Source organism: Macaca nemestrina, chromosome 10 (assembly GCF_043159975.1).
Source record: "Macaca nemestrina isolate mMacNem1 chromosome 10, mMacNem.hap1, whole genome shotgun sequence".
Lineage (NCBI taxonomy): Eukaryota > Metazoa > Chordata > Mammalia > Primates > Cercopithecidae > Macaca > Macaca nemestrina.
The window spans coordinates 62,820,049-62,846,013 of NC_092134.1; the positions used below are offsets into that span (position 1 = coordinate 62,820,049).

At 38.6% G+C, this 25,965-nt stretch overlaps 2 protein-coding genes and 1 long non-coding RNA gene across 7 annotated transcripts in view; 2 read left to right on the forward strand and 1 right to left on the reverse strand.

Annotated features, from left to right (window-relative positions):
* LOC105473380 (protein tyrosine phosphatase receptor type R) overlaps window positions 1–14,803 on the forward strand; it is a 273,852-nt gene extending 259,049 nt beyond the window's left edge. For all 4 annotated transcript variants that reach the window (XM_011727166.2, XM_071071447.1, XM_011727169.3 and 1 more), the window contains one exon: window positions 13,587–14,803. In XM_011727166.2, the coding sequence (XP_011725468.2) occupies window positions 13,587–13,680 (94 nt within the window). In that variant the 3' untranslated portion in view covers window positions 13,681–14,803. The remainder of the gene's footprint in view (window positions 1–13,586) is intronic.
* On the reverse strand, window positions 12,592–15,746 carry LOC112425155 (uncharacterized). The gene is made up of 3 exons (XR_003016202.2): window positions 15,519–15,746; window positions 15,112–15,261; window positions 12,592–12,670 (listed from the first exon to the last, which is right to left on the reverse strand). It is a non-coding gene; the product is annotated as an uncharacterized lncRNA (long non-coding RNA).
* The window catches only part of LOC105473481 (protein tyrosine phosphatase receptor type B), a 121,668-nt gene continuing 110,959 nt past the window's right edge, over window positions 15,257–25,965 (forward strand). Inside the window, exons 1-2 of one of the 2 annotated variants that reach the window (XM_071071443.1) lie at window positions 15,257–15,541; window positions 16,821–17,216. In XM_071071443.1, coding sequence (XP_070927544.1) covers window positions 15,487–15,541; window positions 16,821–17,216 — 451 coding nt within the window. In that variant the 5' untranslated portion in view covers window positions 15,257–15,486. The remainder of the gene's footprint in view (window positions 15,542–16,820; window positions 17,217–25,965) is intronic. The other variant, XM_071071444.1, reaches the window with a different exon arrangement.

Consider the following 25,965-nt stretch of genomic DNA (forward strand, 5'->3'; position numbering starts at 1 on the left):
CTCTGAAGCCTATAGGCACCCAACCCCCTTGGGTTTGAATGACTGCCAATATATGCATCAAAATCATTCTGATTTCTTCATCAAGACCCTTTCTGCATTCTTTCTGAGCAGCTGTTTCTGTTGTTTATGAAACAGATCCTCTCCTTGAACCTTCCTTTGAAAGGTCTTTCCTTCACCTCCGTCCTTCACAGGATCAACATATGTTTTCCTTTTCTTGTCTCTTCCTTCTGTTGTAGACTCTTCTAGTTATTATGAAAAGCAAAACAGAAAACCTATCCCTTTCCTTTCACCTCATCTTGCTTCTTTTTCTCCATCATTCTTGTTTCTTGTTCCAGTCCTTCAACTTTTTCCTATTATACCTCATTTTTAAAATTCCAATTTGTGGCTAACTGCTGCCATTAACCATGTTTTTGGCTCATGCTAGTAAAGGGAAAACTGGTCTCAGCCAATCCAAATGTCTACCCTTATGCATTTGCAGCATATCTTTCTTCATCACTTATTCAAACTTTGTCCACAAATTCTGATTTTCCTGGCTATCCTTACCTTCAGCTCTAAATCTGTCTTCAGAGATTCCTGAATGCACTATTCAACACACAGAAATGCATTTAATCATGGGCTCTTCACCACTGTCTTCAAAGCACATGACTTATTTAATGCCAAAAATAAACCCAAGTGAAGGAAAAGAAGCATCTCTTGGCCTCATTTTTTTTTTAAAGAGGAACCAAAGATTTCGAGATATCAAGTAACTTGTCCGAAGTCAAGTAGCTTGGGAAGTAACAAAATGGACCTACTGGAATCTGGGACATTTACCTGATCTCTAATTATTTCTTTGATTTTTATCAATCTTATAGATAAAAGTAAATAGGCTTTTGGAATATGTTTATTGTAAAACCTCTTGACAAAAACTCTCTCTTTGATAATACTCTGCCAATTTAAATAAATGAGCCCGGGAGTTTGAGGCCACCCTGGGCAACATAGCAAAACTCCACCTCTTAAAAACAAAATGCAATGACAACAGAACACCATAATTTTTAAAACAGTTTTTAGTATAAATGAGAGCTGCTTTATGAATAGATGGAGTGACATTGTCAGCAACTGCCTTAAGAGTACAATTTGAGGGACAAAAAATTGCTGCTGCTTAAAATATCTATCTATGGAGGATGCTAAAATGTATAGCAAATGTCTAAAATACTGCTAGTAAAGAGCTAATCTTGGATGGATTCTTTTAAAAGAATCATCCTTTTCTAAAGTTTATTGAACCTGGGGATGGGAGATGGGGTAACACTTTATGTCTTCTAAGCTATTAACGCTTCAATCTAAATGAGGCGATCTGTTCTTTTCAGTGTGGTAGCTGGAGACAGTGTAACTCCCGGCATTAGGAATACATTCAGAACTTGGCTTTTGATGAAGGGAAATTGAAGAGAGGGCTTCAGATGCTGGACACGCCATGGTGAGGTCCTTCGATCAAGGAGACTGTTAGACAAGCTCATGGCTTGTCTTGGGAAAGCAAGAGGCACTAAGACAGAGCCAAAGAGCACTCCAAGGGACACTTTGGGCAGGACCAGCTATATAGTTTGTGAGGCCCAGTATAAAATGAAAATGTGACATCTGTTGATTAAAAAGTATCAAATACTTCAAGACAGTGACAGCAAAGCATTAACCCAAGTGCAGGGTCCTTCTCAGCACAAGAAGGTGAGAGATGTATGACTGCACAGGTCACAATCCCTTGAAGCTAACTCTGTCTTAGGATATTTTTAGAATGGAATGAGTGTTTGTATTAGGTTAGTGCAAAAGTAATTGGGGTTTTTGCTATTACAATTATTTTTGCACCAACACAATAGATGGGCCTGCATCCTGTGTTCTGTGGAACAGGCATCTGAGACCTCTGCTTAGAGTGGTGCTCCTGAATCCTGCATACATTCATTCATTCAACAGGCATCACCAGACATCGGCTACTGAGCATGAATCAGGCACCTGGGTGTAGAAAAATGGGTGTCTTAACCGCCTTTCCCAGTTTCCAAGATTGTCCTTCTCAGGACATAGTTTAATTAACAATTATTTACTGAGAGCCTCCTAAGCCAAACCCTCTTGGTGGTGTTCAGGAGCAAAGTAGGTTCTCGACTAAGTTCGGGACACACACACACACACACACACACACACACACGCATACACGCATATGTTTCTTTATTGTCACCCGGGCTGGAGTGCAGTGGCACGATCTCGGCCCACTGCAATTTCCGCCTCCCGGGTTCAAGCGATTATCTTGCCTCAGCCTCCCAAGTTGCTGGGATTACTCCCAGCTAATTTTTTTTTTTATTTTTAGTAGAGGCAGTGTTTCACCATGTTGGCCAAGCTGGTCTCAAACTCCTGACCTCAGGTGATCCGCCCGCCTCGGGCTCCCAAAGTGCTGGGGCTGCAGGCATGAGCCGTGGCACCCAGCCCTACATTGTATTTCTTTGACGTCTTCCCCACTTGGAGATTCACAATAAGCATTAATGCATTAAAAAATCTAAAATCTCCCAGTGTAGAAACTCCTTTAATTTTGTTTAAGCATTTTTTCACATTTATTTGACCACAGACGAATTTCCTCAAGAGCCATCTAAATGAGAGGGAAAGAAGTTGTAATAATAAAGGTAAGCTGTTCTTTCAGGAAGCTTTGTGGCGAAGAGAAGACTAGAGATGGGATAGTAATTTAAGCCCGAACCTGGACCACTAAAAAGAGGAAAGGGGCCGGGCACGGTGTCTCAGGCCTGTAGTCCCAGCACTTTGGGGGGCTGAGGCAGGCGGATCACTTGAGGTCAGGAGTTCAAGACCAGCCTGGCCAACATGGTGAAACCCCATCTCTACTAAATACAAAAATTAGCCGGGCATGGTGGTGCACACCTGTAGTCCCAGCTACTCAGAAGACTGAGGCAGGAGAATCGCTGGAACGCGGGAGGCAGAGTTGTGGTGAGCCGACTTCACACCACTGCACTCCAGCCTGGGCGAGAGAGTGAGACTCTGTCTCCAAAAAACAAACGTGATAGGGAAGGAAGGGTGGAGCCAACTAATTAAAAGCAACTAATAAAGTGTAATAAGAGAGAGAAAAGACAGAGCCAATATATCAGAAGACTGATATTTGGTATTCGGCAGAATACAAGCTTCACAGGCTTTTTTCTATCCTTTTCTACTCTTTTTAACAACCTCCAGCCACCATCAATGAAGGCTGCACACTGTGCATCTTATTTTTATAGTCTACCCCTCGTCACTTGTAGCTGCCTTCTCTGAGGAGTCCAGGTATGGCTAACAGCAACGAAAAAGACAAGACAGTGATTTGGATACTTGAAAATGGGGCTTCTTTCATGACTGATCAGTCAAGAGCTTGAACACTGGATAGGATTAAAATCTTGATTTTTACCACCACCACCCCCAAAATTACAATGCCTGGTCATTGTAATTTAACATGACAAGAACAAGCAATTTCTACTCAAGTCACAAATCTGCATTTTAGTAATAAATTCAAATGGTCTGGTTCAGAGACAAATGTGTTATGCTGAATGGATGTTTCCAGTATAACAACAATGACAAAACCATTTGGTGGATTCCTCATTCTCTGGCAAGACATTATTTTTATTGGCCTTGGGACAACTTCTATTAATAGATGCTCAGTTCTCATTGCAGATTCACGAGTCTGTGATTCTCCTTTTACTAATACTTTTGAGCATATTTTGAACTAAAATAAGATTTCTTTTTTTTTCCAAGTAGGAGTTCAAATTCAGTGCAAGGCACCCACGAATGTTTTATTTAGAAGGGCATTAATGGATCATCCCCTCATTTCCACTGCATTCACTTTTAATTAAAAGATGAAGTAGGTGGTATGGCAATTGCAACTGAACACTGTCTGGTAAGACTAGTAAAAGAATGAGATGCCAGACATCTCTGGATCAGATGTCAAGGAGCTTGGTGCCTGGCTCTGCCTCCTAATTTTCTATGTGACCATTTGTCCACTCTAGGCCTCTGTGTCTACCTAGTAAAAGGAGATGTGGGACATAACAGTGATCTCCAGCCTTTCCTGGTATAAAAGCCAGAAATATCTTACTATCAAGAGTAAGATATCTCATGGACCTCCACTTGATTGTTTTATTTTAATGCTTGCAAGTTAATATTCATTCTGTGACTCACAACAAAGCTTAGGTGGATGTCAGGACTCCTTGAACAAGATGCTTTTCCATCCTGGAATTCAGTGATTGCAGAGTGACCAACTGACTTTCTGAGATCCCTCTCAGCTCTTGCTTACTTTGAGTCTCTGAAGCTTTGTTTATGTGGAGAACAATGGGAGAGCAGTAATAGTCATAACATTGGCCAAACATCTCCTAGGAAAAGGGTGGGTTTTTTAAAAAATCTAGCCTCAGGAATATATTGCCCAAAGTTTTCATTCTAAAGGAAGAATTCAAAACCAAAAAAGGGGAAATCTCCAAGGCCACATGACCAGTTTCGAAGTTTTTATAAAACACTCTGAACTGACCTTTCAATTTTGCTCAAATTAGATTGACTAAATTCTGGATTTGGGGGGTTCTGCTGTTGTTTTCTGGAGTGGGAGGCCTAAGTGGGTTACACACAAGATGAAGGGAGAGGAAGTTCACATTCTAATCTTGCCTTCAGCAATGACCCCAAACAAGTTGCTATATAAACCAGGAAAAATCGTTTATCTCTGATTATTTTAGTTTAGATTACTTATTAATATCTGAATATGATAAGTACAATAAACTGTCTGTTGGCCAGCATTGTTGCAAAAGGGATATTTTGCTCCATCACATTTTCCTATTAACAGGAGATTACCATACGTCTATAGGTCAACAAGTTTTAAAAAGTATAGTTGAAGGCCGGGCGCGGTGGCTCAAGCCTGTAATCCCAGCACTTTGGGAGGCCGAGGCGGGCGGATCACAACGTCAGGAGATCGAGACCACAGTGAAACCCCGTCTCTACTAAAAATACAAAAATTAGCCGGGCGCGGTGGCGGGCGCCTGTAGTCCCAGCTACTCAGGAGGCTGAGGCAGGAGAATGGCGGGAACCCGGGAGGCGGAGCTTGCAGTGAGCCCAGATCGCGCCACTGCACTCCAGCCTGGGCAACAGCATGAGACTCCGTCTCAAAAAAAAAAAAAAAAAAAAAAAAAAAAAAAAAAAGTATAGTTGAAAAAAAGATCCATAATATTAGTACTAAACTGAACACAGTGTAATCATTTTTTATTACTTAGAAAGCCCTTCCATATAATTCTTAAACCTTCTAATCTCAAATATCACTAAATTGTTCTAACTATACCACCTAGTTAAAAATACCAATTGCTATAAAGCTAAACCAACCAGCTTCACTGCATGTAGCTCTTGCTACAAAAGATTCATTTAGGCTTGTGTATGTCAAGGTTCTACAGTTTGAGATAGTGATTGAAGGTCATTTACACCTTTCTCATGAGAGATGCACTGTCTCAGTTTATTACTATAGATGATGTTTACATTTTAACATCAGACAGTGCTTCACATGCACATAGATATTACAGAAGTATGACTAAGGAGCAATTCATGACCATCAGAAGACATCTAAGCAGGCAGGAAAGGAACATATTCCATTGCAGACTGACCTCAGATAACTTTTTCCTCATCGTTTTCCTTTTAATCCCATTGGCAACTAGACACTGGAAGAATTTTAAAACAGAACCTGGGAAGTTAAACATGTAAAATAATATCTGATTCCAAGGCCTTTTTTTTTTCCTCTTTTTTTCTTCCTGAGTAACAGGAAATTTTCTGTCTAATCCTTCTTTTTAAGAGTCAAGGATGGAATTTGTAGTTGCCTGTACATCCTTACCTTAGAGGGCTTAAATTGGAATGACATCCAAAGGCCTCACTTGTGGCTTCCCACACAGGATAAAAAGATGCTTCCAATGTGCGTCATATCATTGTTTAAATGTTTTGATTAGTCACTTCAGTTCGATGATTTTCTTTTCTTTTTTAACTACAGCAATCTCAGAAGAATATATATGCCATCAATTTCCAAGGATAATATATGTCCCCAGCATATTTTTTGTTTCCGAAACCTGGTTATAATAATTTCAAAACTAAAGTTTCTGCTTGTTGGTCTAAGGTTTATCAACTGTAACCTTACATTTATCCATAGTTCTCTGCATTCCCAAATACTCACAAAGATTCCTCTAATTAATGAACTTCAAAGATCTTATTTGAAGATCAGGAATTCAACATTTTGGTTTACTTATTTTAAGGACATTTGGAGATAAAGCCCTAGAAATTGGTGTGGATTTACTTGACATTATAGTTCCTGAGATCATAACAAGAGGTCTACTTTGTAAAACATATTATGCCAACTGAATCTTCCAAGTGGTTGTCAGGACATTTTCCTTCTTCCCAGCTTGGAGTTAATTAAGTGTTAAGTTGAGTGTTCAGAAGAAAACAGCTAAATTTCAGGGGGAAAAAATGGAACTCAAAATATGTTAGACTCATCAATTGAATTATTTGATGTGTGCTGATTTTTATGACCTACAGATACTTTAGAACACATCTATTTTGGAGAAGGTGTCTATGTTCAAAATTCCTGGTCAGAATTGGCCAAATTTACGTTGAAGTTCTCCCTCCTTGATATGACATCTGTATAAAGACATGGGAAATCCTCTGTCCAAGGGGCCAGACACACCTTGCAGCTGACCCCGGCTAAGCACAGCAGACAGTAGCCTCACTTGACTCATGCTCAAGCTATCGGAGCTTTACCCAGGAGGCACATTAACATCCACACCTTTTGTTCTAAATTTACTGTACCAAACTTTACCAAAAGAATTCCAGATTTGAAAATAATAAAAAGCAAAGGAGCATAAGTTTCATTGTTAGCCCAGAAGTGAGTCATCACTGCAGAATTTCTTCTGTCTACTGATTAGACCGGATACGGGCTGGGCGGTACGACAGGAAAGGCTGTTGCTTTCTGTATGTGTGAGTGAATAGTCACAAAAGGTCAAAATTTTAACATGTTAAAAGCCAAATCTCTCTCCTGGGCATCTGGAGGGGTTTTTTTCAAAACACTCTCCCAGTAGCAAAGGGAAAAAAAGACTACATTTTTTTTCCCTTTCTAACCTGAGTTTACCCCCAGCTGACACAGCTACGTGCTGCTCTGCATGGAGACTGAGACGACACTGATCTTTGTGTTTGGCAGGGCTAATGTGATAGGAGATTATCTGACGTTTATAGGAGGGTAGTATATCTGAATCCTCTCTGGCCTGGCCAAACACAGTGTTCATAGTCTGAGGGCACAAAGAAATCCAAGCCACGTGGTTAACACCACTTTTGCAATAAAGGGAATGGCTTTCTTCCACAGCATGGCATGGAGCATCATTAGGATGAACAAATAACTTATCATCCAAACCAAGGTACTTCCGAGAGTGAAAGGTGACCCAATTGATAATGACACCAGGACAACACCAATGAACCACGACTCTTCCAAACATGGTTACCTTAGGTGTCGTATTAACTAAGAAGAAAAATAATACACAGCATTTATTTAGTACTCACTGAAGGGCAGTTACTGTGCCAAGCATTTTGTGAATTCTTTCATTTAAACCTTGCAAAACATGAAGTCTTATTAGGTAAATACCTAAATACCTTATTAGCCAGGCCAGTGGTTTTCAAACTTCTGTGTGAACAGTGGAAAACATTTTGCAGGCAGAATCTTCCACAGAACACCAACACAGAAAACCAATAAAAACACAACTTCCCTGGTCAAAGCTGGGATTGGCATCTGGCCCTAATGACCCGTTCCTCCTCCTCTGCCCTGCCCAGGGTCCTCAGGCACCTTTGTAGAACCCTGGGCTTCTGGGGATTCTGTGAATAGCCTGCAGCCAGATATTGATATGCTCTGATTCATTTAATCCTCACAACCCGATGACGTTTGTCATTTATGTCATTTTACAAGTGAGAAAAGCCAGGTTGGGAAGGACTAAAGGACTTGTCTAAAATCATTTAGCTAAGTAAGTTAAAAAACAAGGATTCAAACCTGAATCTGTCAGACTCCAAGCCTACTATTTTCCACCACATCATCTGCCTCCACTATGCCTGTCTTCTAGGCTGGTCAATATTTAGAAAGATATTTGGATCTTAATGGGCAAACTAATGTCCTCTGCCAGATTTGCTCTTGGTTCTCCAAGGTCTTTGAGGGCCTCCCTCCAGAGCCTCCTAACCAGTCCTTTTTGACTAGATGGTACCAAAGAGTAACAATAACAATAATAATGGTTGACATTTATGGTATTGATATGTGCTTGGCTGTGTGCTAAACATGTTAAATGTAAAGTAGGAACTATTGTTTTTATTGTCGCATCATTTGCAGATGAGAAAACTGAGCACTGCAGAGGTTATGTAGTGGGGTAAAATATCTAGTAAGTGGTGGAGACAGAACTTGTCTTGACAACAGTGTATACTGTCTTTTTCCCTCTTAACACACTCTGGTCCCCCCGGTAATGAACTTGGCACCACTCTCTCAGCTAGCTGGGGTTCCCTTGACATTTTTATTTGACTTTACTCTTTTTTGGTAAACTAACTCCCGCTCAGCAGTAGGGATTGTCACTTAATGTATTGTACCTCCTGGGAAGACAAATGTGTACGGGAAAAGAAATATCTGAGGCACAATAAAATTTTAAAGAGTTTATTTAGTAAGAAGCCAGTCATACATTGGGAAACACCAGACCAAAAGAGCTTTAGTGTTCCTATGACAAAATGCCAGAGGCAAGTATTTATTGGGAAAGTGCAGAAACAAAATAAGAATGTATTTGGTTGGTTTGCAATTACATAAATGCCTTTTTTCAGGTACCGTGTTGGAAAGTCTTTAGTGACATAATAATATGTGAGTTGGGTGCTTATGATTGGCTGGGGTTATGGTTTAGTTCTCACATAAGCATTTATCAGATATGAACCCGAGTTAAGTTTCACTTCTGCTTGCAATTTAAGGTGCATGCATATTGGTGAGCACCTGTAGTCCCAGGTACTTGGGAGGCTAAGGAGATCACTTGACCTGGGAGGTTGAGGCTGCAGTGAGCCATGATCCAGCCAGGATGACACAGTGAGACCCTCCCCTTAAAAGAAAAAGAAAAAGTAAGAAAAAGAGCACCCCTGTTTCTCACCTCCCAGAAGCACTTTGTATTGGGAACTTTGTATCTGTAATATAGATCCAGACCAGCAAATCCATGAAACCTGTGTGACCTAAGGGCTTCCTGGAGTCCAAGTCAGAACTCTCCTGAGGATGAATTACTATAGAGCTGTCTTGAGAGTTCCATAATTAACCTAGCTTTATTCATTTATTCCATAAATGTATTTCGTATACAGACACTGTACTAGCTTCTTAGTTGTTTCTTTTTTTACTATGACCAGCCTATCTGAAAAACTGCATTTGCCAGGCATGGTGGCTCATGCCTATAATCCCAGCACTTTGGGAGGCTGAGGTGGAAGGATTTCCTGAGCCTAGGAATTCAAGACCAGCTTGGGCAACATGGCAAAACTCTATCTCTGAAAAAAAAAAAAAAAGGAAAAAATTAACTCAGCTTGGTGGCATGCATCTATTATCCTAGCTACTTGGGAGGCTGAGATGGGAGAATCACCTGAGCCTTGGAGGCCAAGGCTTCAGTGAGCTGTGACTGCATGACTACACTCCAGCCTGGGCAACAAAGCAAGACTCTGAATCAAAAATAAGAAGAAAGAAGACTCTGTTGACCTTTGTAAGAATGGATTACTTGTTATAGAGCAAATGCTATCCTCCCGCCTCAGCCTCCTGTGTAGTTGGGACCACAGGCATACACCACCATGTCCAGCTAATTTTTCTTTTAATTTGTAGACAGGGTCTAACTATGTTGCCCAGGCTGATCTCGAGCTTCTGAGCTCAAGTGATCCTCCTACTTTGGGCTCTAGTGTTCCACCCAGCACTCCCAAAGTGCTGGGGTTACAGGCATGAGCCACTGCACCCAGCCAACAGAGTATTCTACATATCAATATATGCAGTAGGACATTTATTTAATATTTTCAAAGATGATTATGATGAGTTCCTGAATTTGAACCAGCCTCCAGTGAATGCATCCTGGAATACCTTTTGCTTTCTTTTAGCCTAGAGTTTATCTGTTTTCACATGACAGGAAAAGAGCATGACCTGGGTAATTCATTTGACAAGTATTTACCTAGGACTGGTAAGTGCTTTTTATTGTTACAAGTAGAAGAAGACTATGCCATTATGCTTGTAGGTCTTTAAAGGACCTACAACCTAGTTTGAAATAATTTTAGAATGGGATTAGATAGTATATAACATGATATCAGCGTACTCATATTAAAGACCCTACTTTGTCTCTTTTTCTATTTTTTTAATGCCTTAGATAAAAAGATGTGAGGGATCCTTGTTAAATATCTGGGAGACACAATGCTGGGAATGAGAAATGGAAGACTAACATTGACTTATAGATAGTGATGCAGTAAACAAGAGCGTTGTGCTGAAACTAACAAATTGAAATTAACAAGAATAAATAGAAAGCCTTGCATTTAGTCTCAAAACTTCAGTAGCATAATTACAGGATGGAAGAAAGCTGAAATGTCCACATTCAAAAAAAGTCAGTTGGCTTTTTATTTAATCTACACCATCAGTTAATACCTTAAAATACTATGGAGCACCAGACACCGTGTAGGCACTGGGGGACCTCACCACCTGATGCACCCGCAAACACAAATCTATTGGTCTCTAATGTACAGCTGGAGGAGAAAATAAGCCTACTTCATAGATCTCATCAGGAGGAGACACAACACTCTAAGAAGGTCATATTTGATAAAATAGCCTGTAGAAGAGGGAGACTAGAGTGGTGAGTGACAGATAAACCAGGCTGTTCAGAAATACTGAGTGACCACAGGATGTTTAGTCTAAAGAAGAAAAGATTATAAGACTTTGATGGCTGTTTTCCAGCCTTTGGAGAGCTGTTGTGTGACCACAGTGGAGCCTTAAGACTTCTTTTGGGTTATTTCAGTTGGACCAATGAGGTGAAAGTTAGAAAGGGGCAGCTTCATGTTGATGTCTTAAAAGTTTTCCTGCCAACCTTGGGAAAGCCTGCCTCTAAAATTGCAAAATTTCTAAAAAAGCTATATTTTCAGTGACTAGAGTAGATGATCTCTAAGGATTCCTCTAATGCCAATTTTTTTTTCATTTTTATTTTCCAAATTAAGTGGGAGGTAAGAGAATTTTTCATAATACCTTCCTGAAGCCTTCAGACCTGTAAGAATATTGCCAGCCCACAATTAATGAGTATGTTTCTCCATCTTCGCCACCTTCACTGGCTAAAACAACCTTGATTTAGTGAACAGAATGTCATAGTAAATATACTCCAACCATTAAATTACACCACTGACCCACTTAGGGCAAAACAGTTATTAAAATCTAAACTGTGTCTCCATTCATTCACCAGTTGGATATGTAAATACCAGTGCTGACCAGAACATACAAGAAGGGGAAAATCTTGCCTCAAAGTGAGGTAAATGGTGAGAGGAAGTTGACAGACCAGAGCCTAAGAGGTGGAGCACATAGAAGCTTCCACATACTGTCTGGAGCTCAAGGGGGAGTAATGGTGCCCTGAGCTGTGCAAATGCCAGAGGAAGGGAGGCACCTCTCAGCTCCCTGGAGCTACCCTAATATTTACTGTGGTGGTGTCTCCCAAGCTTCACAGTTCAAGCCAGCATCTTCAGAACACCTGCTATGATTTTAGGTGAGCCCAGATGTCATCACACAGTTAAGAAGAGAAACCATTACCACATTCTCAGCTGGCCATTGCTGTTGTTCACTTCTGACCAAGGAATACTTTGCCCAGACGGTTGCCTTCAGTGCAACAAAATGTACAGTTCTAGGGGAGAAAGACCAATCAAATACTTCTGTCAATAAGTTGCTGTCACCAAAAACTGTGAATTTACCTCTTTATTTTTTGCCAAGTAACATCATTTTGACATCATGTTAATTTTCCTGGGGAATCACTGTTTAAAACAGGGAAGTTTTACTGACTTTAAAATTGACATAGGTTGACAAATAAACATAGATACAAGCCCAGTTTTTATTATTACCATTAACTAGAAGTCTTGTTACAGTGAGACAAGATATCTTGTTTTTAAGTTGAAGTGCCTAAATAATCAAAGTTATTTTGAATGATACTAACAGCCACTTGGAAAAATCTGGTTAAAACATGGAGTTAAACCAAAAGATAAGATTTGTTGCATGATTGCAGAGTTACAGAGACTTTACAAGACTTCAAATAGTTACCGACAGTGATGCTTTTATACAGTGAGCAGGAATAGTAAGTAACATATTAATGTCTTGTAACTTTGTCAAGCTAAAAAATCATAATTATAGGGCTAGACACCGTGGTTCACGCCTGTGATTCTATCACTTTGGGAGCCCGAGACAAGAGGATCACTTGAGTCCAGGAGACCAGCCTAGGCAACATAGTGAGACCTTGTCTCTACAAGAAAAAACAATCAAAAAATTGTCCAGGTGTGGTGGTGCCTGTAGTCCCATCTACTCCAGAGGCTGAGGTGGGAGACTTGCTTGATCCCAGGAAGTCGAGGCTGCACTGAGCTGTGATCATGCCACTGCACAACAGCCTAAGCGATTAAGGAGACCTCGTCTCAAAAACTGAAACAAAAAAAGGATCATAATTATGAAGGGGGAAAATGTGATATAGGTATTATGTATATAAAAACATAAGGAGAAGCGCCATTATTTCTCGTGAAGCCAAGTGCCTTCTATGAATCCATTGACAAGAAGGGTGCTGAGCAGCTAGTGATAATGGTGATAACCGAGAGGAAAATGCCAGAACAGAGCCAATGCCCTTTTTCCAACTCATTTAAGGACTCGCCCACTATTGTGTTTAGACACCCAGTACACCCAAAGGCTAAGGTTGCTTCCATAAAACATATTCAAATAAACCATTCCAAGGTAGACTTATTTTTACTTGTAGAAAGAGCAACATTTTGCAGATGAGTTTGGTTTGGTTTGTCTCCGTCAATCAATTTTAAGCCAAATGTATAAACCATTTTAACACGAGATGAATCATGAGGCAGCTCAGAAGTAATATCAATACACCAGTTACACTGAATCTCTTTAACCTTCACAGCAACCTTACAAAGTACTTACTCTTACTATCCTGCTTTAACAGAGTAGGAAACTAAAGTGCAAGGGGTTTTGAGGAATTTGTCCAAGAACATACGGCTAAGAATTGACAGAGGAGGGATTTGAACTCACCTTGGCTGATGCCAAATCCAAGCACTTGATCATTAGACTTACCACCTCCCCAGTAATGTTACATAAGTAAAATTAATCACATGCCTACTGGGTGCCAGGGACTGTGTTAAGCCCTTTATATACATTAGCATGTTCACTTTGATAGTTGAGACATTTGGACACAGGTTAGAGGAATAACAAAAGAACCACTAGGTCGACTGTTCTATGTGTCTTTGACATAACACCCTAGCTTGGATGTAATCTCCGTGTTACTTGAAATTGCAAGATTTTAGCAAAATGAAGTTATTTTGTGATTTCTTCCTTGCAGAGGTGGAATGGTGCAAACCAGTGAGCAGTATGAATTTGTGCACCATGCTCTGTGCCTGTATGAGAGCAGACTTTCAGCAGAGACTGTTCAGTGAGTCATTGAAGACTTGTCAGACCATCAATCTCTTGATGTGGGTGGTTAGTCAAATTACCCACCCAAGGCTTCTAGAAGGAGCTTCCTGCAATGGAGGGAAGGAGAGGCTTTGAAGACAACGTATGGCATGGATTGTGGAAGACTGGGCAACATATTTAAGATTGCCAGCTCCTTGTGTATATGAATGCATTTGTAAGCATCCCCCAAATTATTTCGAAGGTTTTTTGATGATGGAGGTAAGATAGGTTTCTCACACAGCCTAAGGCAGATTTTGTTTTGTCTGTACGAACTCTATCTGCCACACAGAATGTATGTATGTAGTATTCAGTAATAAATGTCATCAGGTGATGACTGGATGAGCTGCTGAAGACATTCGTATTATGTGTTAGATGCTTTAATGTTTGCAAAATCTGTCTTGTGAATGGACTGTCAGCTGTTAAACTGTTCCTGTTTTGAAGTGCTATTACCTTTCTCAGTTACCAGAATCTTGCTGCTAAAGTTGCAAGTGGTTGATAATGGATTTTTAACAAATAAGTCTTTGTTTTTGAAAAACAAAAATCAAAAGCAGTAACTATTTTATATGGAAATGTGTCTTGATAATATTACCTATTAAATGTGTATTTATAGTACCTCCTATCAAACCATTACAGAGCACAATGATTGTCATCGGGTATATATGTATTTACTCTCTATTATTGGTCATAGAGGTGGCTTCTGCTCCAGAACTCTATCCACCGTATTTCTACATCGTGAGTCATTTTACTTTAAAAGGGAAAAACAAATTTGTAGCAACTATGAAGTATCAAAAATTTTAACTATGTGTCACTCTTTTGCTAAGAAGGGATTTTTGAATATGCTATCTGGAATCTACCTGGAATCTCTCTCTCAACGAAATGTATATGCCTTCAGGAATGATATAACCTGTCCCATTTTCGGAGGTTCCTTATAAGGACATTTCCATGTATGTCCTTACATTTCTGAAAGGTTTCAACCTTCAAGAGACAAAAAAAATTCAAATAACTACCCTCAGCAAACACTAGCTGTTCTGCTCAAGTATGAATTTTTAATGCAGCAATGTTGACTTTGTTTCATACTGCCAATAAACTCTTAATACTAAACACTGAGTAAAGCATATTCTTTTTTTTTTTTTCTAGTTGGAAAGAGGCCATCATCTGTTTGGGGAAGACCAAAGTAGATAATGTGATGGGTTTAATTTTAGTGTCTGCATCTCCCCAGTGAAGATGACGATCTCAAAATGTAATATTGTCATCACTTGGGAGATAGTGATCTAGAAGTGCCATCATTATGTGGTTTTCCTCAATAGACTCGCAGCATATCATTATACAAACAGTACGTGTTTATGTCTTTATGTCACTTGTCATAGACCCTCATGAATTACATGGCTTGTGTTTATTCAGCAGAATCACATCACCTGAAGAGATGTAATGTTTCAGGAACATTCAATTATCTAAGATTACAATTCCTTTCTTTCTTCTTGAGGTTAAGAAGTAGTCACACGCCAAAGGAAAGGTAGGTAAGGTCTTAATGAGATTTACTCTGCTCTTGAAGGCTGGAATATTTTCTACATAAAAAAAAAAAAGAGAGGTAATCATAATCCCTTCTTTCTAAGGAAACAGACAAAAGGACACTGGTGTAAAACTTCCCCAAACAATTCAATAGGAGGAAGTGCTCGTCACTGACTTTTCCCCCCACCATGAAGGCACATTTCCTTCCTAGTCTTTGCTTCTCTTATCTGGGAGAATTTTTTTTTTTCCCAAGCAAAGTATGAACAGTTGCTAAGTGGAAAATGGAGGCTGAATTTTACATGGTGATTCTTACCTGCTTGATCTTCAGGAACTCAGGTGAGTGAGTCTGCCTCAGTTTCCTGAGGCATTTCTTCCAGATCTAGCCAAGGAGTCTCTGGTCTTTGAAAAGTGTCTAAAATGAGGTGGAAGGGGCCAGGTCTCCATGGCAGTTTAGCCAAAGACGATGAAAAGCGGGAATAAAAGGAGCCAGTTATGCCCACACTGTTGTTGAGATTTCTCTCCAAAAGAAAATAAATGCTCTCCTCTCATCCTCCAATGCTTGAGGCAGCCCCTGAAATGATACATTTAGAGCAGAGCATAAAGAACCCCGAGGAAAAGTCTGTGTTATGTAACAGTCTGTGGCTTTCCCCAAGCCTTTTTCCAACCCGGTTATAGTTTTATTTTCTTTTGTGTTAAAGAAAGAAAATAGAAGAAATATGATTAAAGTGGGTGACGAAATGTAGTGTGTTTTATTTGGAAGTTGTCATTTGGCAAGGCTGAACATTTTCATGAACGAGCTGGGCAATTTAAGTAAAACCTCATTGAAAATTGTTTCTGAGCCAGAATATCTTGCATTTTAATACTGATGTTTAGCAATTGGATGTTTAATTTTCTTACATTGGAAAATGATGATTTTTAAAAGATCTATTAGTATTTGAGAGAAAACTGTAGATATTGTCATAAAATAGAGAAATGTTCCTCTCCATGACTAAAGGAAATTTAGTTTGTGATAATCAATACTTTCATGGGCTGCAATTAGCTAGGAGGTTATGCTTGGAGGAGTGGGAACATTTGTTTTATTTTTTGATAAATGTATGCAATTTTTTTAAATTGTTATTCAAACTATGAAATTTGTATACAAATACTGCAATGTGAATTTAAAGACTGGAAAAGGCGGTACCTTTTTAAGGTAGGGGAAGAAGGTTATATCGAATATGTCAAATGTTTAAAAAGGGAGCTGAGCGTTTCATAACTTCAGAATATCTAACTAATTGGGCTAAAATATACTTTATACTTTGGATGATTTTGTTTCTTTCCAAGCTTCCTTTCATTTTCCAATAAGAGGTGTGTTTTTGTCCCCTAAAGCATGTGAAAATTTAAAAAAAAAAAAAAAAAAAGATGGGGCGTTAAGTGTGACATGTTGACATTTTACATCGTCAGCTTTGGAATTTTAAATCACATGTTAAATATGAGAATATTCACTTGAAATGATAGCAATAACAAAATATAAGTAAAACTAGTGATTTTATTCAGCTCATTTGTGGGTGGGTTCTTCCGTTTTCTAATGGGCCTCATAATTTGCTACCTAGTGCTTTATGAGCTTTTCATCTTCCAGAAGGGTTTCAGATTGTCCATGTCCAGAAACAACAGTGTCTTTTCAAAAATGAGAAAGTGGTCGTGGGCTCATGCAATAGGACCATCCAGAACCAGCAGTGGACATGGACTGAGGATGAAAAGCTCCTTCATGTTAAATCCGCACTATGCTTGGCCATCTCCAACTCCTCTCGTGGCCCCTCCCGCTCAGCCATCTTGGACCGGTGTTCCCAGGCACCCCGATGGACCTGCTATGATCAGGAAGGCTTCCTTGAGGTGGAAAATACGTCTCTCTTTCTCCAGAAACAAGGCTCCAGAGTAGTGGTCAAGAAGGCCAGGAAATACCTCCATAGCTGGATGAAAATAGACGTCAACAAGGAGGGAAAACTGGTCAATGAAAGCCTCTGTTTAAAGAAAGGTGAGCTATTCCTTTCAGAACGAATCCTGAAAGTCTTTCTACTAAATATCTTGGGTTTTTTTGTTTTGTTTTGTTTTGTTTTTCTACATTTAAGGGAAGTCCACATGCCCCAACATATTTCCTATGGAAGATTCATAAGCTAATGGAGGTAGATGGTGTAGTGCCCAATGATGGAAGACTTCATTACCCTCATTAAAATAAGCCCAACTTTTTCTATTGCTTGTTCTTCCTTCCCTTCTTGTCTTGCTGCTTTTATTAATTCCACAAATATTTCATGAGCCTCTCTTCTCTGCCAGATAATATGGTTAAGCACTGTTAGATGTAGGAATATGGATCTAGGCATATACACAGCATATATATGTAATGACTAAAGTCAGTAATCAGGAAATTATTAGATTTTATTGACAGACACTTCTATTTGCTGATTATAAGAAATTATTAGAACATCAGAATGGTGCTTGATAAGACTGGAAGATAGACGTGTTTTTGCAAATCTCTTGTATTGATGTTTAGGGGTAGATATCTGTTGGTGGTAACATGCTTTTGAAATGTTAAGAATCAATGGGAAGCCATAGATTTTTCTAATTTATTGACCATTAATGGATATAACCCAGATAATGGACACAGGTAAAAACATGCTATATACATGCGTGAGCTCCTGGTGCAGGACACAGTTCAGTCCTAAGCTAGGAATTTTTCTTGTGGAATATATAGGCAGTTTAATCTTCTCTTGAAGTTAATCATGTTATTGTGTATTTACTCCTCTGTTAGAGGTTTGCTTTAGGAAGTCATGAAAGATAAAACTGATTAATCACAATATATTAGGCAACAATGGACCTCACAAAGTATGGGAAAAGTTATCAAGAAATGAAGCGCCTCACCAAGAAGACAAATTTGTCAGGGTTAAGTAATTTGTCCCAGATCTATGATTAGAGCCTAAGATTTTTAACTCTTTGTTCAGTGTACATTTCACTATACCAGAGATTCTCAAATGCTTGACCGCAGACTTGCCCCATGGCTTGCATAAGAATCACGTGGGGTAGAAAAGGGAGGGCTTACTAAAAATACACATTCCTGTAGCTAATACATGCTGGGCTTAATTCCTAGGTGATGGGTTGATAGGTGCAACAAAGCACCACGGCACACGTTTACCTATGTAACAAACCTGCACACCCTGCACATGTACCCCAGAACTAAAAACACAGATAAAAAAAAATACACATTCCCAGGATTCTTTCCCACCATTTTTTCCTCTACAGCCACCTCCAAGATTCTGTTTCAGGAAATCTGGATTTGTGCATAATACTTGATATTTATTAATCACCAGAAAATTTTGATCCATAATCAAATATGGAGATCAGCATCCACTGTATTGTTAAGTCTTTTCATTAGGTATTGATTTTTGAGGCTTATATTAGTTTTTCCACCATGGTAACTTTGAACAATTTTTTCTCATTCATTCTGTAAGTTAAAACAAGCATTTAACTAGATACCAGTTGAACGTGTTACGCTTTTCTACAATAAGCTGTATGCTTTGTTACAATAAAGGTTGAGAGTTATAGTTTCTATTCTTATATCATTTCTGCTTATGAGAATAAGATAAAAAAAACCAATGAGAAAATTCAACTTTATCAGAAAATATTCAGCATATAGCACCAATTTGTACAATACCTTTCCTGTGGTTCATCTATCAAGGCCTCTCCTAAATAATATAGAAACATTATAACTATTCCATTTGTAATATCCAGTGTAATGGAACATTACAAATATTCCATTTGGAATATAACCATTCCCTTTGTAATCTTCACAAGAAGTGAGATTCATCCCCAAAGCACAATCAACCCTTATCTAACATCAGATTACTTAGTTGGAACTTTTAAAAAAAGTAGATATGGACTCAGTGGTGAGTTATTCAAGATAAAAGATAATTCACAGAAAAACTACCTCCTATGACCCTCATACAAATGTCTAGTAATGGACTTCAAAAATAAGGTACCTAGAATAAGCCATTTGCAATTAATCACTGAACAATGCTATATTCAAAAAAATGCCTGATAATATGTGTTGGGGAAAGAAATGAATTTCTGGAAAAAGCAGAAGTTAAAATTTGCACAATTGTGGTACAAAAACACCTCTATATTTGTGTATACATAAGTATAACACATACTTTTGCTTTAACACAATTATAAGCTAACAGATACATTTTTCTGCTCCATCTTAAATGCCATTATGGGGTTTTTTTGTTTTTTGGTTTTTGTTTTTAGAAACAAAGTCTTGCTCTCTTGTCCAGGCAGGAGAGCCATGATGTGAACATAGCTCACTGTAACCTCCAACTCTTGGGCTCAAGTGATCCTCCCACCTCAGCCTCCCAAAGTACTGGGATTACAGGCGTGAATCACCATGCCCAGCCCTGATAAAAGATTAAGAATGATACTTGTAGACCTATATCATGAGAGCTCACTGACTTGCTAGAGTAGCTACTGTGAAACATTAACCGAAATGCATTCATATGTTTGCAATGAATGATTCCAAATCATTGTTTAAGTTGATAACTAAGTATTATAATCTAAAGCAGCACAAATACATGTGTTGTTCATCCATGGGATGTGAATTTTTTTGTGTGTTCCTCAGTAAAAGAAAGCAGACCTATGAAGGTAAAAATCTAAACCACATGTTTCATATTTGTTTCATAAAAGACACATTAATGATTGTATTCAAGTTTCCAGGTAATATTTATTTAACACCTACTATGTGCCAGAGCTTGTGCTAGTACTAAGGTACCCTCCACTAGGTATTTTTAACCCAAGCTGCATATTAGACTCACATGGCAGCTTTTAACTAATACTGGAGTACAAAACCTCTAAGCTGACTAAATCAGGTATTGTATTTTTAAAGTACTTTCTAGGTGATTCTGATGTGCAGCCAAGGTTGAAAATCATTAAATACGTCTTATTCCTTAGAGTAATGGGGAAATCAGATAAGTAAATAAATATATAATTGCAACAGAATATAGAGAGAAGAAAGTACTTTCCTTTCCAATATATGTCCTTGCCAGTATGTCACATTAAGCACTCATTCTTTTTTTAAAAAAATTATACTTTAAGTTCTAGCATACATGTGCACAACGTGCAGGTTTGTTACATAGGTATACGTGTGTCATGTTGGTTGGCTGCACCCATCAAGTCGTCATTTACACTAGGCATTTCTCTCAGTGCTATCCCTCCCCGAGTCCCCCTCCGTCAACAGGCCCCGGTGTGTGACGTTCCCTGCCCTGTGTCCAAGTGTTCTCGTTGTTCAATTCCCACCTATAAGTGGTACATGTGATGTTTGGTTTTCTGTTCTTGCGATAGTTTGCTGAGAATGATGGTTTCTAGCTTCATCCATGTCCCTGCAAAGGACATGAGCTCATCATTTTTTATGGCTGCATAGTATTCCATGGTGTATATGTGCCACATTTTCTTAATCCAGTCTATCATTGATGGACATTTGGATTGGTTCCAAGTCTTTGCTATTGTGGATAGTGCCGCAATAAACACATGTGCATGTGTGTTTATAGTAGCATGATTTATAATCCTTTGGGTATATACCCAGTGATGGGATGGATGGTTCAAATGGTATTTCTAGTTCTAGATCCTTGAGGAATCGCCAGACTGTCTTCCACAATGGTTGAACTAATTTACACTAACATCAACAGTGTAAAAGCATTCCTATTTCTCCACATCCTCTCCGGCATCTGTTGTTTCCTGACTTTTTAATGATTGCCATTCTAACTGGCACGAGATGGTATCTAATTGTGGTTTTGATTGGCATTTCTCTGATGACCAGTGATGATGAGCATTTTTTCATGTGTCTGTTGGCTGCATAAATGTCTTCTTTTGAGAAGTGTCTGTTCATATCCTTTGCCCACTTTTTGATGCAGTTGTTTGTTTTTTTCTTGTAAATTTGTTTAAGTTCTTTGTGGATTCTGGATATTACCCCTTTGTCAGATGGGTAGATTGAAAAAATTTTCTCCCATTCTGTAGGTTGCCTGTTCACTCTGATGGTAGTTTCTTCTGCTCTGCAGAAGCTCTTTAGTTTCATTAGATGCCATTTGTCTATTTTGACCTTCGTTGCCATTGCTTTTGGTGTTTTAGTCATGAAGTCTTTGTCCATGCCTATGTCCTGAATGGTATTGCCTAGGTTTTGTTCTAGGGTTTTTATGGTTTTAGGTCTAACATTTAAGTCTTTAATCCATCTTGAATCAATTTTTGTATAAGGTGTAAGGAAGGGATCCAGTTTCAGCTTTCTACATATGGCTAGCCAGTTTTTCCCAGCATCTTTTATTAAATAGGGAATCCTCTCCCCATTTCTTGTTTTTGTCAGGTTTGTCAAATTTCAGATGGTTGTAGATGTGTGGTGTTATTTCTGAGGCTCTGTTCTGTTCCATTGGTCTATGTCTCTGTTTTGGTACCAGTACCACGCTGTTTTGGTTACTGTAGTCTTGTCATATAGTGTGAAGTCAGGTAACGTGATGCCTCCAGCTTTGTTCTTTTGACTTAGGATTGTCTTGGCAATGCGGGCTCTTTTTTGGTTCCATGTGAACTTTAAAGTAATTTTTTCCAATTCTGTGAAGAAAGTCATTGGTAGCTTGATGGGTATGGCATTGAATCTATAAATTACCTTGGGCAGTATGGCCATTTTCACAATATCGATTCTTCCTATCCATGATCATGGAATGTTCTTCCATTTGTTTGTATCTTCTTCTATTTCATTGAGCAGTAGTTTGTAGTTCTCCTTGAAGAGGTCCTTCACATCCCTTGTAAGTTGGATTCCTAGGTATTTTATTCTCTTTGAAGCAATTGTGAATGGGAGTTCACTCATGATTTGGCTCTCTGTTTGTTATTGGTATATAGGAATGCTTGTGATTTTTGCACATTGATTTTGTATCCTGAGACTTTGCTGAAATTGCTTAATAGCTTAAGGAGATCCAAAATCTCAGCCCAAAGCTGAGACTATGGGGTTTTCTAAATATACAATCATGTAATCTGCAAACAGGGACAATTTGACTTCCTTTTTTCCTAATTGAATACCCTTTATTTCTTTCTCTTGCCTGATTGCCCTGACCAGAACTCCCAACACTATGTTGAATAGGAGTGGTGAGAGAGGGCATCCTTGTCTTATGCTGGTTTTCAAAGGGAATACTTCCATTCAGTATGATATTGGCTGTGGGTTTGTCATAAATAGCTCTTATTATTTTGAGATATGTTCCATCAATACCTAGTTTATCGAAAGTTTTTAGCATGAAGGGCTGTTGAATTTTGTCAAAGGCCTTTTCTGCATCTATTGAGATAATCATGTGGCTTTTGTCATTGGCTCTGCTTATATGCTGGATTACGTTTATTGATTTGCATATGTTGAACCAGCCTTGCATCCCAGGGATGAAGAGGACTTGGTCATGGTGGATAAGCTTTTTGATATGCTGCTCGATTCGGTTTGCCAGTATTTTATTGAGGATTTTTGCCTCGATGTTCATCAGGGATGTTGGTCTAAAATTCTCTTTTTTTGTTGTGTTTCTGCCAGGCTTTGGTATCAGAATGATGCTGGCCTCATAAAATGAATTAGGGAGGATTCCCTCTTTTTCTATTGATTAAAATAGTTTCAGAAGGAATGGTACAAGCTCCTCCTTGTCCCTCTGGTAGAATTCAGCTGTGAATCCGTCTGGTCCTGGACTGTTTTTGATTGGTAGGCAATTAATTATTGCCTCAATTTCAGAACCTGTTATTGGTCTATTCAGAGATTCCACTTTTTCCTGGTTTAGTCTTGGACACATTATGCATCCAGAAATGTATCCATTTCTTCTAGATTTTCTGTTTTATTTGCATAGAGGTGTTTATAGTATTCTCTGATGGTAGTTTGTATTTCTGTGGGGTCAGTGGTGATATCCCCTTTATCACTTTTTATTGTGTCTATTTTATTCTTCTCTCTTTTCTTCGTCATTAGTGTTGCTAGTGGTCTATCTATTTTGTTGATCTTTTCAGAAAAACAGCTCCTGGATTCATTGATTTTTTGAAGGGTTTTTTGTGTCTCTATCTCCTTCAGTTCTGCTCTAATCTTAGTTATTTCTTGCCTTCTGCTTTTGAATTTGTTTGCTGTTGTTTCTCTAGTTCTTTTAATTGTGATGTTAGGTTGTCAATTTTAGATCTTTCCTGCTTTCTCTTGTGGGCATTTAGTGCTATGCATTTCCCTCTACATGCTGCTTTAAATGTGTCCGAGAGACTCTGTACGTTGTGTCTTTGTTCTCATTGGTTTCAAAGAACATCTTTATTTCTACCTTCATTTTGTTATGTACCCAGTAGTCATTCAGGAGCAGGTTGTTTAGTTTCCATGTAGCTGTGCGGTTTTGAGTGAGTTTCTTAATCCCGAGTCTTAATTTGGTTGCACTATGGTCTGAGAGACAGTTTGTTGTGATTTCTGTTCTTTACATTTGCTGAGGGCTAAGCATTCATTCTTAAAAAAAATGTTTCAAGTGTAATTTTAAAGTTGCATATTTTTAAACAGTCTTTTGGGAGCACATAAGAGTTTATCATATTAATAGTTTAGCTATCACCATTATTACTAACTACTCCTTCTTCCTAATTGTATTAATAAATGTTTCAACTTTGTGCAAAGTGTTTAATATCAGAACAGTAAACGGAAAAGGAATAATAAAGCTTTCAGGATTACTTTCAGGAATGCCGTGAATAGTTAGTGTATGGCATCATAAATTATTGCTTTTGTCTTCTGTGCAATCCAAGTATAATTTTTAAACTCACCAAGCAATCAAATGTTACAGTTGACCAGGCACAGTGGCTCATGCCTGTAACCCCAGCACTCTGGGAGGCCGAGGTGGGAGGATTGCTTGATGCCAGGAGTTCAAGACCAACCTGGGCAACACAGCGAGACCCTATCTCTAAAAGAAAAAAAGTTACAGTTGCATCTATTCCAGCAAGAAATAGTACTGGCCCAAAGCAGACAACAAAGTTTACAGTGGTCCAATTAATGAAGTTTTATGAATATATCAGATGGGGAAAATTTCTCATGCCTTGGCCTTCACATCTGTACGGAAACAGGGAAATTTACTCAAAGGAAATTACTGGTTTGCTACTAGATCTAAGCAAATATTCCTTGCCAGGGGGAAATTAAAACATTATAAACTTGAAACTGGTTTCAAAAACATTCACGCAAATCCATTGGCAGATAGGCCATGTCTGTGTCGTTCGAGGACTTTCAGTTGAAGGGTGCAGAACTCCATCCATGGTTCGGATAACTTTTTGAAGGAATGTCAAGTCTCCTTACATTTATAAAAAGCTAGCCAATTGTCTAAAATTGTTATTTTTCACTCAGACATTTCATATTGTGAAGAAAGTAACACTGAATATAGAATGTCAGCCAGCCAATCAGCATTTATTCACCATTAAATTCAGATTTATTCATTCAAATCACATCTTTATCTGAGGGCAAGAATTTTCTTTTTTAATTTCAAGGGCAGCACTGGAAAGCAGACAAATATTTGTAGGCAAATTTTCAAGTGTCCCTGATATGGCTGAGCCGGTGAAATCCCTAAAAGAGATTTTGCTGATGAACTAAACCATATTGTTGGCAGGCTCGATATAACTGCTGGTTAAAGTAATTGTTTAGTTGTAGTGATTTGGGAGAGGGAATAAAATGTGTGAACATTGTAAAAGATAAGCAATCATATACACCCTTGGGAAAAAAGTTTTCGTAGAAGTTGTTGGCTTTAATGGCTGGCAGAAGTACTTGTGGGGAAAAACAAAGCAAAACAGAAAGTGCCTTTTGTGTATAGAAACCCTACTTGGACTAAATTGGCTGTCACAGTTTTTCTTCTTGCATCATTGTAGCAACATGGGCCTTGTAGTGGACCATTTTTAAATATAATGTCTGAAAATAATGTTATCAGTGATTATTGATATATGATTTACGTGATCACTGAAGATAGCAGGTATAGCATCCAGCATTCCCCAACCATATTCAACCTGTGACAAATCACTGAACTTATCAGGGCACACACAGGGCTATATATGACTCTCATGGGCCCTGGGTTCTTTTGCCTCTGTGGTCCCTTTCCCCTACTGAAAAAAAGAAAAGTAATATAATAGATTTTCATGTAGCCTAAAATTCTCATTTTTCCTAATCTATGAAAAAGTTAAAACATTTTCTTTGACTCTAAAGTTTCTGTTTTATTTTCAAACAAATTAAATCATTGTGTTGCCCTAAAATTATCCTGGGCCCTAATCACTGTGCCTGTTGTGTCTAATGGACAGGTCAGTCTTGCACATGCCAAGTTATCCACCCCCTTTCCAGCTCCCCGTTCCCTGACTCTGTTTAATCTCAGGTTTGACACCTCTCTCCTTATAGCCTGATAGCCCTGAACTTTGGAGCCACTCTTCCTCCTCTACCCAGTATGCCTTACTTCTACTCTACTATTTCAGTCTTTTCTCCTAAAGGAAACACGGGGTAACGCATGGTAGAATTGTTGAGTAATAGTTGGCTATTGAAACATATTTATTTGCCTTAGTTAGCCTTTCAATTTTTTCATCTAATTTTTCCCTGTGCTATGCTTTAGTGTTTTACTATGCTGTGTCTTGGTATCAATTTCTATTTATTAATTTTACTTTCTTTCTAATCATGGGTCTTTTAAAAGTAATTTAGATATGTATTTTTAGCTGTACTCTTTATTTCACTAATTATATTTTCTGAAATGTTAATTATT